General features: G+C 37.6%; 1 protein-coding gene across 1 annotated transcript in view; it reads left to right on the forward strand.

Annotated features, from left to right (window-relative positions):
* ROBO2 (roundabout guidance receptor 2) overlaps positions 1-19526 on the forward strand; it is a gene marked incomplete at both ends in the record, with an annotated part of 464836 nt that overhangs the window by 345480 nt on the left and 99830 nt on the right. The window contains 2 exons of the mRNA XM_082336476.1: positions 2825-2836; positions 17552-17676. Of these exons, the coding sequence (XP_082192602.1) occupies positions 2825-2836; positions 17552-17676 (137 nt within the window). The remainder of the gene's footprint in view (positions 1-2824; positions 2837-17551; positions 17677-19526) is intronic.

Here is a 19526-nt window from a genome sequence, read left to right on the forward strand (position 1 = left end):
TAATTAAACTCTCTACTGTTACTCTTTATCTGAAAGATAAACCCCAGCCAAAGGAAAAAGAAAATCCTAATTAAATTTTGTAAGTATTACAAGGTAAAGACTAACATATTCTCTCCTAAATTATTCTTGGTCTCTAGTATCCACTCAGTGTTTATGTGCTGCTGTCTGATGTGGTAAGAAGGTTTTAAGACTGGTAGAATAATGAGTTGCCAAAATGTCTTTTGTGACAGTAGATACAGACATGCTAAATATTATGGGGAGAGAAAAAGTTTTCAGGCTAATATTTCCATATGAGTAAATAGAATATAATAGTTATTAATTCATTCCAAAAGATAAGCAGCAATTTGGCACAATGGATATCATGCAGACACTATTTCACAGTTTAGTGGTGCATGCTGGCGGTTTTCAGTAGAGCTGTGAAAGGTTAATAAAAACATTTTTAGCTTTATCTGTTCCTCTCTTTTCATACACATTAAATCAAATGTTCAAAGTCTCAGTGGATTGCTTTATTAGAACTGGGGTCAACTGACCCAAGAGGCCAGCTTCCATTTCCATCCATTTAATGCATGGACACAGTTCAGTTTAATTTGCTGAATTCAAAGGGAAAAAAAAGCACCGAGTGGCTTTGTGGGGGGGAGATGTTAGTATATAACAAAGAAAAGAGAGTATTGTGATAATCCATCTTCTGAAATATTACCTCAGTGTTCACTTTAGACAATAAGTGATAATGCAGCTCTTCCCATTTTAAGCTGAAGAAATAGGTTTACCTGCTACATGCATGTGTAAGAGATTGTTCTTCCATTTTGTAACGTGAGAAAAATAGTCACTACAGTGAACTCTCAGAAACGCTCTCACTCTGTTCCTTTGTCACAGGCGGAATCATGGTATCCAATAAATCTGGCAACCAACTCGATAGCCTTTAAACACTCGTAGAACTGTGTATACATTAGTGGAGCAAGCCTTTTAGATTTGCTTCCCAGACTTGTGATATTAAAAATAGCTAGAACCAAGCAAAAAATCCTTTGAAATCACTGAAGCTTGAACCTGATGAAATTAAGGTGAAAAAAAAACCCGAGGAAATATATAATGTAATTGATTTTCCTACAGTTAAAGCAAGTTTTCATTATCTTGAGTATTTTTCCCCTCGGGTTTGTCATTTATAGTCAAATTCATAGTGTTTATCCAACACAAAGGAAGCCACAATATTACAAGCATATTAAATGTTCAGGATATGACAGAAAATGAGAAAAGCCAAAAAATTCAATGGGGAAGGTTATTACTCTGAATTTTCTGAAAACGAAGGACTGGGCAGATGCCCATTGACTTTAAAGGGACCATGAACAGCGATCCTTTTAATTAAAGGAAGCCTTAATTCTGAATTCTTAAACTTTTGCCAGTTTTGTCTGGAACTGCTTTTACCATAACCGCTCATCATGTAGAGAAGCAAAAACACACAGCTCTTCAAAATTTACTTTGAGGGTGCCTTGGTCTGTGCAGGTGTCTCAAAGCAGGGGATGAGGATGCAGTCAGGGAGTTTGCGTTACACTGTCACAAACACTAACAGAATTTGAATTCTGTGGCTCAGCCTTCGTGCCCTCTCTTGGAAAGTTGCGCACCACTCTTATTCCTTATCTCTCTGCAGAAGAAGGAATATGTCCATAATACAAGAAGACAGAAAGTCTTCAAAGAGATGATGGGTGAGAAAGGGCAGCAGGCTTGAAATAATTAAATGAAGTGGGTATGCCAAAGTAAGGATAAAGCCACAGAAAGGTTGAGAACTAAGAAGGTCCTTGCATGCTGTGTTACCTCTGGATCTGCATATCTTACATTTGACCCTAGCCTGCACGTAAGCATACAGAGCTGGTTAACTTCTCAAAAAAAAAAAAAAAAAATTAAAAAAAAAATTGTGCTATTGCTCAGAAATGTGTAACTACTTCTACTGCTAAAATAAGGGAAGTTTGGCCTACGCAGATGCAACCTGGAGTCAATTTTATGTCCAACTTTTCAGCTCTTCTGAAAGGGGATGTCTGTATTTTATTAACAGAGGGACTGACAGCCCTCTTCCCCAGCCCAAGTGTAATGAAGGGCTGTTGCTATAATCAAGAAATCACTTGTTGCAGCAGCACCTTTCAATCTTGATATCAACCTGAAACAGTATTAACCTGTCAATCATTCAGCAGCAATTTTTTTTAGGAAGTAGAAGTTATCTAAGCAGTAATTTGGGAGGTTCTGTGTTGAAATCCCTGCGGCCATTTCAGCCTATTTGTTATATTTTCATCAGCACTGTCAGTGAGGAAAAAGCAGTGTGCTGTAAGCTTTCATGCCTGTTATTGAATGAGAAAAACCGTCCTGGGCTTTCTGTAGGCCTTACTACTGTACTGACTGGCCATGCTTAAAATTCAATTGGTATTTGACTCAGAAAGCAAACGCCTTGCATCTACTGGCATGACATTTGGCAGTCTGCGGCTTAAATTGATGTGTTCATCAGGATCTAAAAGTTTGTGCTAATGCAATGCAATTTTTCTTTTATCAGGCATTAACAATGATACTTGATGATGGCATGCGAAGATAATAAAAATGTTTCTCAGAGAATGGTTCCAGTCAGCTTGTTCAGATGCTATGCTCAAGTAAATGTGATAATAGTGGCACGTGACTAAACAGTAACAACAGTAAACATTTTACTTACGCTGTCATTTGAGGGGTTTGCAATCATGGTAGTATCCATAGTGGAAGGTAACATTACACGTCATGCATTCTGACAGATATTCTTTTCTTTTTTTAATTTCTTTTTTATGTTCTCACTACACCATTGTAATGTCAACAGCTCGCCCCGTTGGTAAGTAACCATCCTTCTATCCATTTTAGCATGGCTTCATGCAATGCTTCATTTGCATCTGTCATTTGCAACAGCATTTAACTGGCTGGAATTGGCAGCCGGTGCTTAATAGTTTTAACTGTCTAACACCAGCCAAGTGATTTTGACTGATAAAGTGCTATTTCTGAACTTTGTATTTTCTGCTGTCTCATGTATAAACGCATTTGCCAAATCACCAACAAATACCAATCAGCAAAACGGGGTGGGTGTGGTGGTACTGAGCCAAAATCACTCATTCAGATGTCTTTAACAGTCTATTTAAGGGCCTGGTATAAGAGCCATTGAAATCAACAGAAAGGATTGTATTGACTTCGGTGAGCTTCTATCAGGCCCTGAACGATCAGCTCATTATGCTTTTATTTCATAGCAGTAAAAGCACAGGCTTTGCATGTCCCGTCTTTCTTGTATCTTTCAAAGAGTTTTGAAATTAAGCAGTCCTGAAAGTGAAGAGGGGATGGAGTAGATTTCCGTGCTTGTTAAGAAAGTTCATCATTGATTTTTGCCCTTGGGTCATCTTGGAGTGCATTTTGGAATGCGCTGTATAGGATGCAGACTATTTCGAATAACGAGTCCAGAGGAAGACAACCTCTGGATTTTGAACTCCCACACTGAAAATTTGATTCCTTCCTATAACTTTGAAATTACTTCTGAAAATTTATAAAAATTTAACTGAGCATAATGGAAAAATTGCAACTGTCAGTAGCTGAAATTCACTTTTGGTGTTCAGAAATATCCTGAACGTATTATTTAATTTTCATTCACGGATGTTTACTCTGTGCCTATATGGATTTTCTAAATAATTTAACCAGTTGCACTGCTCCTCTGATTTTTGTAGTTTGTGTTTAGCTGTATGTTTTAGAATAATAATATCATTACTCTGATTTTTTGGATTAGTGTGAAAAGTATGTACTGGTGTATATGGAGATTGTTGAGGGGTTTCGTCTGTCTTTCTATAGTCAAAACTTACATTAGTTATGTATTTGACTAAAGTTCGTGAGTTTGAACTTGTCTCAGCTCTTCACTGTTAGGAGTTGGAGGAAGAGAGGTTGGAATAATTTAAAGATAAAATCCAAGTTAGGCCTCTGTTTCCAGAACTAAGGCGATCCCATGCTTATTAGCTTGCTTGAACTAGCTTATGTAGAGCCAAGCCAAATACCTCCGCAGTCATGGCATAGTTTATCCATAGATATTCACTGGAGAGTTCCCAGTGCAGAATGGAAATTCACTGTTCTGCATCTGGGATTTTGACAGAAAGCTTTAAACCCCAGTCACTACTGTATTACTTTGGCATTACGCTAGTTCTCAAGAAATTAATTCCCAGGCGTTCTAACAGTGTAAAACTGGAGTAAACTTGTAAGAAAATTTTCCTTTGCTTAGAAAATATAGTACAAATTTAGTATTCTTCTGATGTAAATCTCTCATATTGGGGGGGCCTATGGCTAATAATAAAATCTCCTTCTTCATTCACTAAGCAAATTCTACAACATTAAAAGTATTTTACTTCTAGATATTTTTCTCACTTTGCTCGCTCTTGAAAGAAAGGCAAGAAAAAATAAGCACAAAGTAGAGACTGTTTCAGTCTCTGTGAAAGCCACATAAAATAAATGACTGGAGATTCACAAGAAAATCATAGGTTTCAGCAGTGTTGGTAGTGTCTCATTTCAGAACCCTGATTCTTTTTTAAGACTCTTCAGGCTGTTGAGTCATCCATGTTTCCATCTCCAAAGCTTATACAGAAGCTTTTAGTCTCAAGTTACTTTATGTCCAGGTATATGGTCCCCTTGTGTGACCATGCTGTGGTCAATTTGGCATATTCCCTGCCTCCGCTATTTTACTTTGTTACGGGTGAACATCTGGTACAAAGAAAATACTTCTTTTACATGATTTATTCAGGAAACGTAAATTAGAATGGTTGACTTTAAAATAATTATTATATGGTCATATGGTCTTTATCTAATTATTTAATTTAGTGATTATCTTTGTCAATTTTGAAAAGATTGTTAACTAAATAAGTCCAACCCCAAAGATATTTAACATACAGAACTCCCATACAAGTGTGTATGTAGGGATTGCTGTAGATAAGTAGATCACTTTCTTTAGATCACTTTCATCTGATCCTGTACCTGCAGAAAAGGCGATGGTGTCCTTATGATAGTGTATCCCTTTATTGTTTTTTGCTTAAGGATCTGAAATGAAACTGATTTCTACAGTTCATATCTCTGTTTCAGTCAAGAGCAGGCAAAGCAGGTGGCTACATATCCTGTTTTTTGAAAATTTAAAGCCAGTAAAGCAAAACAAAGCAACTTCCCTCTCCACCACCAGTTCCCCACCAAGAAGCCCAAATGATCTTCTGTTAAAATTGTCATTTGACACGAACCGTGAGTCAAATCTTGTAGCATTTTTTTGTTCAGGAAGTTAACTGGAATGCAGAGCAAAAATACCTCTCCTTACAGAAAGGATGCTAAAGCAAACACTACTTAATGTTTTTAAGCTCACAGCTCTCTAGGAGAATGACATTTTAACAGAAGTATATTTATATATTTATGTATATGCTAAACTGCAGGGGAGCAGTTTAAAAGTTTATATTCCTTCGTGACACCTGAGGATTATCTATTTACCTCGACCTTTCATCACTACCTCCAATTCAAAGCAGACGTGTTTTGTCTTTACTGTGTTTTAAACAAGCCCAAACCATTTTCTTTCAATGCGTTGTCACTGAAGAATAGAGGAAATTTTTTTAACGTTCCGAGATTGCAATTCTTGTTGCAAACTGAATCATTTTCATTTTCTATTCAGTTTTTGCCTGTTTCAAATATTTATATTCTGTTAGTTGTGATATTTTTATTGAAGTTTCAGCTTGAGTGGAAAATTCAGGAGTGGGATTACCAATGACTGTTAGGTTCAAGCAGTTATTAACATATGGTATATACTACATAGACAAAATGAGGTACGATTCTGCCTGAGGTGGATGGCAGCTGGTGAATTTAACAGCTCTATGCCAGATTACTCATCATGTTTGGATTTGCTGCAAGGAATAAATGTGTTGCCCATTTCTAAAATAGATGTTCTCTTATTTATAACCTTTTGAAAAGATTTCTGACAGGATTTACAACAGATGGGTTTAGGAAACAAGATATTTATCCCTATTTAGACCATTTCTGTTGTTATTTCACTCATTAGACGGATTTTCCAGATGAGCAAGTTAGTATTTTCTCTTTCGCATTCTGCTGTATTTCTTATGGCAGTTGGGCAGGAGAATAGCTGTTAAAAGAAGTACAAAAGTTGGGAGGAGCCCAGAAGTTTCATATAGTCCCACTGAAAGTAACACTGTCGCTCTTTTCAAAAGCATTTGCTATACTGCTTTGAGACAGAGGACCTGAAGTTCAGATAGAAGATCTATGAAGATCTGTCTGATGTTTCAGTTGCCTTTTTACTAATCATCCAAAAAGTCATTCAGATGACAGAGTACTCAGTTTTCAAATTAATTTCAACTACGTCCAAGTAAAAATACAGTTCTTTGCATTTCAGTTGCTGTGCAGTAAGTCAAGTTTACTTAATTATTGTCATATGCTATGACTCATCTTCCCAGAAAGAAGTGACATGCAGCAGAATAGCTAGATACTTTTTGCCATCTGAAGAGAAATTAAGTGTTTGTAATTAACCAAGGAAGCAAGGGGAGACCAACCAAGTTACAAAAACTTCACTTCCCTACCATGTGGGAGAAGAGAGAAACAGATAAGACACGTGCCATGAATTTTCCAAATTTCAGCTTAATTAAATACAGTCTATTCACATTTGAGTGCAATGTGACTGTATGATGCATTTCACTCTGCTCTGGGAAGTTTTCATGTCATAAATCAGCCTGGCATGACTTAATGGTCTATTAAGAGTGGTGCAGCATGAAACACAAAATAGAAAGGGCTGTATTTTAAACAAAGTTGTATCAGGTGTTGTCGCCTGAAATTATATTATTCAGATTGGTAAGTGAGAAAGATCTCTCTTTATCCTTCTCCATTCTGACTCTTACAGGGAAAGTCTATATTGGACGAATGCTTTTATTTTTAGTGTATTCATGAAAATACCACCTTCACTTGAGACACTGAGGATTTATACAGTATCAGTAATGGCAATTGGTGTATGACAGAAGAGATGAGATCATGCTTGGTACTATGGTGCCATCTTTCAGTGGCAGAAATCTCCAATTTATATCAAAGTATGGTCTGTTGCCTGTCTGCCTGTTGCTACGATCTATACAAAGTTTCAGAAGAGAGTAAGGATGCCGGTGGACATTAGGCTTTTGGGATTTGTTTCTTCCTTAGGTGAAAGAATAATGCATCATTCTTGTTTAAAAATAGGCAAATTCTTTAGATTAAAGAGAAAAGGTTGCCATAGAATGAAATTCAAATTTATTTGTATACCAGTAAGAAATGAAAATATGGAGCTGATTTGTTCTGACATTTCTTAGCCTTTTAAAGACCAGTCTAAAGATCCTAAAGTCCTTAACATTTCTACTTTGGCAAAACTCCACTAGCTGAGCTTACACTTGAATCCTATAATGACTTCAGATATCATAGAAATACAATGTTTGCAATATATGGGCCAGAATGGCTCTGCAAGTGGACACTGAGCACATTAACCACCAAGCATTTAAGTGCTCGTCCACAAAACTCGGCTTCATTTCCAGTTGCTCCAAGTCTTCTTGGGTATGACAGATAGCGATCAGAACAGAAACAAAGATCTGATAGAGGACTCTCCTTCAATGATAAGCGTGAAAGATGGCAGTGTATGTACTTGAAGTTTTAACAAGCCATGCTGTGACGTTCTGGCTCATTCCCCTATGGTACCAAGTATGTGCCAGTACTCATACTGTTTCTCTTAGAGAAAAACCCGTTACAGCAAGTGCAGAAAGTGATCAAGGGCCTCCTTTTTGTTTGGTTTGTTTTTTGGTTTTTTTTTCGTTGCTGAACTCTAGCTTGGGAAATTTTTAAAAAGTTTAACGTGTAAATCTTTTTTAACTTTCCTGAAGCATCCTCAAATCAGCGGGAATTGTTTTCTTACTTCGGTGAATTCTGAGTCTCTCCATAAGTCTTTGAAGATTAGTGTACGAAAAAAGTCTTTTGATGTGTTGCTCCCCCCAAACTTTTCCCTTCCTTTTTCTAAAAGGAGAAATCGCTTGCTTTTCCTTCAAGAGGACCATGGAAATCAATACATTAATCCATTCGCTTTACCTTCTTTGCTCAGTTGCTGCGAACCATATTACAGTTTGGATATGATCTCAGTATTATTCAACAGCAAAACAACTGTATGCCCCATTCCTTGAATGCTAGCATTGTCAATCAGCATAGCTAGCCTTTTTTCTTCCTCACTCCTTTTCCTCTCTTCAGTTTACAGTGGCCCAAATTGAGCAGAATATCTGCTCTCAGCCTTTTTTATTCTCAAGGCTAAACAGGAACTTGTAATCTTTCTCACTATAGATGTAGCCTGTTGGCCTGTCTTGGCTCTTTATTCTTCTCATCTCCTTAGCTCTTCTCTTCAGCATGTGAATTTGTTTTTTTGAAGGAGATAACCAGATTACACTCATCATTTTGATGAAATCTTACTATATCAGCAAGGGGTATGCTTTTCTTTTTTAAACACATTACCAGCAAACCCTCCTGCTATCTCCCATGACAAAAGGAATCATGGCAGATTACATGTCCTTTTGTTGGCATAATTTGTTTTGTTTGCTAAACTCACAGAAGGTATAGTAGCACCAGCCATCCCCTAATGGTACAGTTTACATTAGCAAGAGGGCTAAAGTGTTAAGGTTTTAGGAAAGCACATCTTTTCTATCTGATCTGAGCAAAAGGTGTATCCTGAATCTCAGACACTTGAGGAAAAAAGAATTAAAAAACATTTTCTAGAGTAGAGAAAGTCCTATGTAATGTAATTTATTGGGCAGACAGAATCAGTGCTACCTCTCTTTATATGTATAAAAACTAAGTGAAGGACTTTCTAGAAGGGATTTTCCAGGAACATCTGTAAGGTACAGGGGCCGCTTAAAAGACATGATTGGACAAGATAAAATAAAAGAGAGATGTATGATTAAAGGACAGCAGGCTACAGTCTAATGTTGAGATGAAATTCAGACCAGATATTTAAACTTAATGTTTAAATGTACTGTAAAACAAAGAGGAGGAGGGGGGTCAGGAATGGTGCTGCTGATGAACTTACAGCACTGGAAATGGGGTGGGTGGGGAGCAGAAAGTAGGTGCCTTTCTTTTCTGCTATGTAGGAGACAGAGTTGGATTTTTTAATAATTATTCTCATAGTTCTGTTTTATTGTCATAAATCCTAGGTGAGAAGGAAGAACAAATCCTTGGTAGTAATTTTTTTTTTTTTTTTGTGCTTCAACTTTTGTTCTAAAAATGATAAATGCAGAATTGGCAGTTATGTTAATTGAAATTGGCAGGAAAACTTTGAATATAAACCAAACCTGCTTTTTCATTATTGTTTATCTCATGTCTCTTTTTTCCACCATGCAGATTTATCCCACTTCTTTCTTTTAGGTTATCCAGGGATAAAAGAGAGATTTTATGTGTCAAAATATATAGGACATTTAGTGTTTTTTATTTATTGATTCTCTAGACTTCTTTCACCTCTTGCAAAGAAAGAAAAAAGTGCTTATGCTTCCATGCTTTCAGAGATTATCTGCTTCAGTGTTTCTGAACAACTGAAAGATAAAAATGTTGTTATATGTGAAATTCAGAACCTGAATTTAAATTGAAGATTAGAACAATTAGTCCAGGTATAAAGGAAGGTTTAGAGTTCTCAAATGATTGAAGTGTGATCTTTTCACACTGTTGTGTTTTTACATGGCTCGTCTGAAAACAGCAAACAAAAGAAAAGAAAACAAAAGGAATTTCTGACTTTCCATGAGACAGGAGCAGTGTGAAGGACACTTGTACCAGAACTGGTCCTGGTAATAATCTTGCTGAGACCTCACTTCCCCCTGCTTTCTACCTCTGCCCCATTGTAGCCTGATTCTTCTCCCCCGGTGCTTCCTTTCATTCAGCTTGCTAAAAGTTTTCCCTGCTTGCCACCGTGCTTCTAATTTTGTGTGTTTGATCTATTGGTGCAGGACATAAAAGGACATACAAGAATTAATTTTGAAAAATTAATTTTGTCACTGTTAAAGGTGGTATCTGAGCTATGGATCATAAGTACTCCCCTAGGTTATGGGAAGCTGCTTTTCAGAAGAATCCAAACCAAATACCTGCTTTGCCACCTCCATCTATATAATTTTAAAATAATATCACAGGTCTAGTGAGGGGCTTCATGAATCACTTGTTATCCCCACAACATACCCATTCCTCATTTTTATTGACAGAACCATCCACCTGAAGAAGAAATTACGGAAGAAGGAGAACACTCTGAATGAGCAAGGAGGAGAACATAGTTAAAGAAAAAAAAAATGTCCACAAATGAGATCTATGCACTTGTTTCAAAGTCCAACTGCACTCATACAGACTAGGGAAGAGTTATAGATCCCTATGATAACATGATACTCATGGGAGAGAAAAAAAGGAAACTCATTTCCCAGGCAACTCAATCGTAACTAGCATGCTAAAAAGTTACTTCCTTCCCAGTCTGTGAACACACCTAATCACTGGAGCACACTACAAGATTGAGAAGTCTTTTCACTTTAAAGAAAATGACCATCCTAAAATTCCATTAGTTTATCCCTGATAAGAAATACCTGAATTAGTGATAGGCCTAAGCTGTCATCCTCTCAGGCTTCTGTAATGGCTCCTGTGTCAGAGGCTACACCCTTGATTTATCATTAGTCATAGCTAATAGTGTGCTAATCACTTTGTGTCCTAAGAACCACACATCACTTTCAGTACCCATTAAGAAGATCTGAACTTCTGAGGAAAGAACTGCTGACTCAGCCCAGGTTTCTGGTGTTTGAGACTGGAAATATTTTCTGTTTTCCTCTGTTTACTCCATGAGCAGTAGTAGCCTTGCAAACCATCTTCCAAAACTCCTAGACTTTCATATCTGCACTTTTTGGCAGCTCGTGCTATGTGAAGGGCAAATGTTGCTACAGCAAGGTATATAAGTAGGGTCTTAAAGTTTTCTTTTGCATTTGTATCACAAAAGCATCCAAAAGTCCAGTATCTACCAGACCTTATAGACAAATTTAACCAACGACACACAATGGTGGGGGGATCATTATTTTCTTTCAACAGTTCCTGTACTGCCTTCAACTGTTGTCTAAGCCAGTATCTGGGAGCAGCAAAGCAATGCTACAAATAAGTAGTCCTACTCCATAGATGATGTCAAGGGTTACCTCCCCTTTCAAAATACGTAATACTTCAGCTAGAGCTCTGAGGGCTTCTGCTGTCCTCTGTGTAAACGTCTTGATCTGTATTTGGTAAGACTGGAACTGAGTTTGATCCCTTAAAGTAATCAACACATATTGAAGATCAACTGAAGTGGCCACATGAATATTGTCACTGTGGTGAGGGTTTGAGACGAGCATTGGGATACCCAATTTCAAGTTTCTGAGGGCTTTGCAGAAAAAGATTGTGATGTTGATGGGGTTCCAGAAGTCAGAAAGACAATTTGGGGAAGGCACCATTATCTTATCACTCTGAGTCTCTCACTTCCAGGCAGAGCTATTGAGTATTGTACCAGATGTAACTTTGATTGTTCAAAGGATTATTATGAAATTAATTTATTGCTGCAAATGTACAGTGCTGAAAAAGACTGTAGATGGGAATATTAGGTTGGTCTGCTGTCTCTTCCCTGCTGGAAGCAGAGCTGAGTCTTAAAGAATCTTGGTGCTTTACTTGCCAGTGTGTTTCTGCTTGATCCTCAGAGCTTTTTCCCCTACCGGTGAGCATTATCTGAGTTTTGCTTGGAACATTTACAAGCCAGCATCTTTCCCCTTGCTCCCTTTGAATCAGTTGCAGAAATATGTTTATGGATAATAAACAATTGCAGTTTAAAATGAAGCACTCATCTTTGTTACTTTAGCTTGCCTAAGTAATCTTCACGATGAATTTCATTTGCAGTTCACTATCAACTGAAATTAGTTGCAAGTAAAGGTTGTCAAATCCGTAATTTAAGCCCTTTCATATTTGCTGCTGTCACTCTTTTCCTGTAATATATTATTTTTTCAATGGGTCTGATCCAAAGACCACATAAGCCAATAGGAGAATTTCACCAACTTCAGTGAGCTTTGAATAAAGCCTCATATGCTATGGTATGTGAGGACATTTTATCTAAGTACATGTAATTAAAAGATTACTAAAGTTTTCATTATCTGAAAATTGTTTGGATTATGTAGAATGAGTTTGGTCTCGTAGTGGCAACCTTAGGTAATTGAAGACATTTAGAAAAAACCCTACCAACAACAACAAAAATCCCATTGATACGAGTTGCTGTGGTTACAATTCCATTTCTGCTTGCAATAGCAATACTGGACTAAAACTTGCTACAATATCTACTTTTGATTAAAATCACGGCAATATAATGTCCACACCCTAGGGCACATGGGCTGAGGGAGGTGCTGTGGGGAAGTCATGATAATAGAATTCTGTTAGGATCATTGCATTCAACGTGAACCACAAATCGCAAGATCAGCTTAGAAAACTGTGTCACTGGAAGAAAATGTTGCTAGTACTTGATATGGGATCAGTGTACTTTTTGCTATAAATGCACACTTTCCTGGGGTAATTTTCCCCTCCCCTTCTCAGTCTTCTGCCACGTTTCTTACCAGGTGACCAGAGTTCACTTAAGAGGGATGAACTCACCGTCTCAGTCAAGCTTCTCTACATCAGCAGCTTTATCAGCTCCTGGTGACTCAGCGTAACCTTTAGTGTTCAGTAACAATACTGGGAAAGAAACGAATGCAATCCATCCCATCAGATTAGAGGTTTTGTTAACTATTAAGATTGGAGAAGAGTTGAGAAATCCTCTTGAAATAATTTGCAGTATTTGTTTCTTCTTTTTTGTTTTTTTTTTTTTTTTAAAAAAAGCTCTTTAACACTTGAGCAGAGGCTACCTTCATATACATTTATTAATAGGATAAAAGATCCATTCAGTCATGCATAAAATGACAACTAGAAAGAGTACAACAGAATGCACTCTTCCCATTTTGAACAACATAACTAATGCTCACTACTGCTCACGCTTTTCTATCTCTATTTTAATTCTTGCAGCAGAATACTGTTCTGTGCTGTAAAACCAGTTCTGAACATGATGTGATTAACCTTAGGGTCCCCCCATCCGCTCATCTCAAAGCCCCCTCGTACATGGCCTATGCTTTCTATTCATGTTCAACCATCTGATTTCCATATCATCCCGCTCAGCCTCACAAGCGGCTATTAGCATAACAGAGCTTTAGTGTGACATTGATTGAAGCCAGCACTTGCTGAATGCAGTATCAAAGCATAATTTGCCAGAAATCAAATCTAATTTACTGTGTATTATTTAAATTTCTCAAAAAAAAAAAGGGAAGAGAAGTTTCAATCGAAGTATAGTAGGTCTGTAGTCTTAATTGTTCTTTTTTCATATTTTTGTCTAGTCCCCTGGAATCCAAGCAATACATTTCCTTTTAGAGGCATTGTCTTTGACTTTCAAATGTCAATTAAGCAAGAGTTTTTCCACTCTGTTTATTCCAATCCAGTTAATGTTACATCTGAAACAGTAAAGGGTAATAGTTTGATAGGCACAACACTCAGTTTGCTGCTTCACAACAGTTTTTTCAACAGATTCTTCTAATGACCTTAATGTTTAGCTTGAATTAAGCATTAAAGTACCACATAACTTTAACAGCTGAAGCATATCAAGCCTGCTGTTATTTCTCTAACTGTACCTTTTCAGAATGTTTTAAAAATTCACCTGCTCAGAGAGAAGCAATAATGGCTTGAATTAGGTTTTGCCCAATGTTCCACTGAAGCTGAGCTTTCAGGAAGTCATGGTCTCAGTTAACCTTTCTGCAGAATGAGAGTAATAATATTTATCTATCTTTATAAACAGTATCTATATATGAAGATAATGAGCTCTATTTTTAGGAAACTTGAGGAGCCCAAGTGCTTGTTCTGTCAAAGAAGCCTTGCTGTCTCTGAGCAGGGTCACATTGCATTCTCTGGGGATAATGGCAGTCTTACTGCTTTGGTAGCTATACATGACCAAGAATTACTCCTGCAATTATTAACTGTTACTTTCAGTCAATTTGCATTATTCAACTGGAAACTGGTAGATAAATGTGATATGGTGAAAACATTGTTTAAATGCTGTAAACAAGGTCATTTTTATCAGAGGCTGTCTGTAAACAGAGTTATAGCTGAATAGGACAACGAATGGAACAAAATGGGGGTTTCCTTCATTATAAAACCCCATCTTTGAATAATTTGAAAAAACACATGCATGGTTTTATATTTCCAATATGACGTTTTTCATGTTCTTTAAAATTATGACATTAAATAGTTTGGCTGACAGAACTGGTTTTGTGCTCTAAGTAACGTAGTGACCAATAAAAGTCAGCTCTTTGTGAGATCAAGAGATCATATTTAAATAAAAGCTCTGATTAATTTATTTATTTTTGTAGTGAATTTGTAGTAATTATGGCTGCAGAGAAAAGCTAGCAAAAGATATCCTCACGTAACCATACATCATTGTTTACTGGAGTCTTTCGAGTAGCTAGTAGCTATGAGGCCATGGATCTTTTGTTTACCTAGTATGGCAAATGCTGGAGAGGACTTGGTGTGTTGCAGGGAGAGAACAGAACAACGGGGTCAGTCCACGTTTGGTTTATCTGGACTCAGCTACAGCCTTAACTCCTGCTTCTTCTCCTTGTCTCTTTTTGCAAAAGAAAGGATCAGTTTTCTTAAGAAAGAGAGAGATGTTTGAAGTTAGGGGTAGGTCAAAAACTAGAAACTAGGTAGAAACTAGGACGTTTCTCTCTCATTGTTCCTTGACTACCAAACTACCTTAATTTGGTCCTTGGAAAGTCTCCTACAGCAACAAGTTCAGTGCTATTACATGTGCTCAGAGCTTTGAATTATGGGCTTACAGTACAGCCTTGTGTGTGTGAGAATGTTTCAGGTGAACCCTTAAACTTACCTACCTTGCATTTATTCCGTTACGTGATTTGAAAGATAGGCTCATGGAAATGCCATGCCCGTCTTCCTTCTGTTGAGCTGTCTCAGACCACCGTCTGCATAACATACCCCCAGTGCCCCAAGCATGCCTATGAAGTGATCTTAGGCATCGATCATGCTTAGGTATGATCTATGGGATGGTCTCCTGACAGCAGGTTTTTAGTGTCATGATAGAAAGGTTATAGTCTTGAGGCCACCCATAACACAGCATAGACATAGGACTCATGCATAGTTCTTGTCAAATGCAGATATAGCACCTGAAGAGGTTAGAGGTTTTCTGCTCTCCCTTCTGCCTGAGGTTGCTATTGATTCTATATTAATATCCTGGGCAATGAGCTTCTATGGCTGAGCAGCAAACACTGAACTAATTCGGTGGCCTTTATTAAGTGGGTGGTCAGAACTGTAGAGATACCTTAGTGTAAAGTATGCCTATAGGAATGGAGGTTTCTAATTCACAACTTAAAGGTCTTTCTCCCTTTCCCTTCCCATATGACTGAATGAAGAAACACATGCAGTGATTACCACATTACTGCTTTCTGACACCTGTAGGGATTGCATACAGATGTGCTAGGTAGAACAAGGTGAGGGAAAAAACAAGTAACTTGCTGTACTCCAGCACTTCAGGAATAGTACAGGATGAGTTTGGATCCCAGAGTATGTGTAGCAACAGCTATGCTCTTACAGAAACCTCAAAACATATAGGTATAAACGGGCAGCAGCAGGGCACCTAGCCCTTCGTCCCTGCCCTTTCAGAAGACTAACACCTGCTGAGGCCCAGGGAAGAGATGGACACTTCTCTCTCCAGAGAGGCCAAAACCTGTGCTTAGGAGTGTGAGGCAGAAGGAAGACCCCTCCTGTTGTCCTCACCCTCTGCTTTCTAAATTGATGGTGATTCATGTTTATTAAGTGCTTTGCAGTTCTTGTTTTAAGAATGCATTAAACTAGTGCTATTCAACTGGTGCTCTTTAGACTCCTGCTGATCTGTAAAGCCTTGGGAAGTACCTCATGAGATAACTGTAAAGTGTATTTCAGAAAAATCAGATCTGCATACATTTCTATGCAGGTAGCAGATTTGTGTCTGTGCTGTCAGCAGGTGTAATCGGAAGCTGGGTCTTGATTGCTCTTCGTGCATAATTAAATAGTTTGTAATTATAATGGTGAAAATATGGTTTTCTAAAACACTTAAATTCTGTTTACGTAAAAGCTTAGTGTTCCTAAACCATCCCTCTCCATAACCACCAAACCAATAGTGGAATAGAAGAAACTTAATGTGGGGTTTTTTTATTATTATTTTGTCCCCTTCTTCAGCCTGCTCCAAAAGGTAGCTAGTCTTTTGGTGAGAATATTTGGAGACACTGCTTACATTTTTAAGATATTCCAAATAGTATAAATCCAATTCCAGTGAATTCCAGTGTTGAACTAAGACTGGAAGGTTTGCATGTCATGCATAGAAAAGTCATTTGCTTTATCACAGCATGCTTAACATAGTTGCTGATGTCAAGTTTTTTCTCTCAAATCCTCCAACACTGCTTCTTCCCCACTTTCCTTCTGCACATTAACACCTTTTCTCTCCCTTCTTATTCCCACTAAACATTGACTCTCTATTCTTCATCAGTACCCCCAGACAAGTAAAACTACACCTCTCTTTTAGAAATTGTTCACTTCTGACTGTGCTTCCTGGTCCCCTATGTCTGAACACTCTTAATGCCATCTACTTGAAAACATAGCCCGTCCTGGTTCTTTCGTTTTAACTCCTCTTTCTTCTTTTTTCTTTTCCTTTTCTCTTCCTGATCTCCTGGAATACCTATTTCTTCTTACTCACTGCTCACTGCTGCCCACTAACTCTTCAACTCTTGCTTCTTTCTTGTCTTTGCACAAGCTGAAATCCGGATCTCCCAAGTTTGTGTTTTAGCAACTGTGTTTTTTCACAGCAAGTCCTCCTTCCCACTCCATTCTTGATCACACTACCCCTAACAGAAGTGAGGGAGCTCTTGAACTTCTGTCCCTTCTGCGGTCATCCAGACCTTCTCCTTTCTCAATCATTTGTAAAAGTCTAGAGGGGCAGACTGAAAAAGGTAGTCTGTATATCCTAATTCATACCTTGCAATACACGATAGCTCCAGCACAACAACAAGCTCTGTGAAGGTAGATACCTGCACAGAGGAAAGGTAGAATGCGTCCAGAGCCAGCATCATAAACACCTGTCTGCACTGCTCCTTAGCATTTATTGTCATCAGAATTTACTCTAGCATGTATGGTTGTAATGTTTCTTTCCTTTCTTTCCTTTTTTTTTTTTTTTTTTTTTTTTTTAACAACTGGGGATATCACATACTGATATTGCTGCTCTTTTTGTTGCTGTTGTTTTTGTTTATATATTAGTTCTGTCTATACTAATTAATGTTTCTGGTGTTACGTCCTCTGGTATAAAACAAATCTCCATAATGTTGTCTCTTCCCTTCAATATTCCTCATCTGCCCCTTGCAAAATATCCTAAATTTACACCGTGGTTTTTCTTACATTGTAGCTCCCCCACAGTTTGTGGTGAGACCACGAGACCAGATTGTAGCCCAGGGTCGAACTGTGACTTTTCCTTGTGAAACTAAAGGAAATCCCCAGCCAGCTGTTTTCTGGCAAAAAGAAGGAAGCCAGGTAAGTTATAAGCACCCTGTAAGTCTTTCAAGTCTTTCTAAATAGTTATATTGTTAAATTTTTAGGAATATTATTTATATTACCTTTCACAGATTCTTTTAATCTTTCACAGGAATTTGTCTTTTAAACTATCACTATTGTCTGCCCACATTTTTGTTGCTTTTTTAAAAAAATATTAATACTGTGAAGAACTCAAAGGCCATTGGTGAAACTTGTGCTAGGTGCTGTATAAACAAATAGAAAGCAGCAGTATATATCTTAAAGACTTTCCATTGTGAAACCCTCAACAAACAGGTGGGTGAGACAAACGTAGTAGATAAAAAGGTATGACTCAATTTTTAACTAATCAGAGTCAATAATTACAGTTCACAACCTGTCTAGACATGATCAAGCAGATATATATCTAGCAAGCTGATTTGCATTGGCATATTCTCATAGTGCATACAGATACAGGTTTTGAACACGCAGATGCTTTCTTCAGTAAAATTGTCTCAGGAAATTCTGAACCTGTTTTGGGAAATATTTCCCTGATCCTTATAGTCATTTTTTGAAAGCAAAATTTCTGATATAGCAGCCAATCTTGCCATGAGCCAATACTAACTTCTATAGCTTAATATTTGAATGTCATGCCATAACATTTTTTTACTGCTGTTGCTATATCGGCACTATGTTACAGTAGAAGTCAGTCCTTCTCACTTTCAATGTGTAGTTCATGTTGGTATGTTAAATTTGAACGCTGTAAATTATGTGCCATATTCTCTTTTGCACCTGGGAAAAGATTAAAAGGGGCAAATGGATGCCCAAGGACAGTGCCTTCTGCAGCTCCCTGATGAAACCTGTCATGGCTACATCTGTCTATGTATTTATACTGCGTACCCTTCTCCATTGGCTAAATTAGTCTTTTCAGAACCCTGCACTACTTTTTCCCGTATGGGGATACGAGAGTTAACTCAAGTATCCACACTGTGCTGTGCAGTGCAGATATGTCTTTTGTCTAATCTGGAGACAGTGTATGTACCGCCTCAGTTAAAAAGTGAAATAAGAACCGAACCGCAGATCCCCCGCTCTGCCCCACCTGCTTCTGCTTCACCTTCTCACGAGGTCAGATAAGTGGTCCAGAACGACAGGACCAAGGCTGACAGCATTTTGTGTTCTGTTGCATTTGTGATTTACAAAGCTACAACACTATTACTTTATGAGTGTAAGCTTGTATGAGTGTAAGCTTAGTCTTCAGTGTGTTTCTTTCAGCATCTTATTGAGACAACTTTAAGTCTAGCCTCCATGGATCACATCCTGGAAAAGCACAGTATTGTGAGTCTCACTAAGGTGAAAATTGTTCCAAGGGGAAAGTAGAATAGCATATTGAAATTAAAGTAGGAAATACTGATGTGCTAGCAAACATTTCAAAACCCTTCCTTGTAGAGCATTTTAATAACATGGTAATGTTTATGTAAAGTGAGCTTATAGTGTCACACTTGAATCTAATAAAGTGGACATCCATCATGCTGTAATAAAGAGAAGAGCTTCTAATTAAAGTAGGACATCATTTGCAGGATTAAAGTCATTTAGCGTAATTGAAAAGTGTTAATACTCTATTTTATCCTCTTCCATTGGTATCACTTCAAGGGTAAAAACATTTTAAGGTGAAAATGCATCTTGTGTCTTTAATTGAATGTTATTACCTACTGATTGTACCATGTTGAAGCTGTTTAATTACAAACCTGGAAAATTAATTGCCATATTGAGAACTAGATCCCTGAGGGTTAGAATGGTCTTTTTTGGCAAATAAATGCAACATAAAAATTGATACCTACATGGTTTATAATCAAACCTTGAAACATAGCTCAATG

This window comes from Platalea leucorodia (genome assembly GCF_965183815.1).
Source record: "Platalea leucorodia genome assembly, chromosome: 2".
NCBI classification, from domain to species: domain Eukaryota; kingdom Metazoa; phylum Chordata; class Aves; order Pelecaniformes; family Threskiornithidae; genus Platalea; species Platalea leucorodia.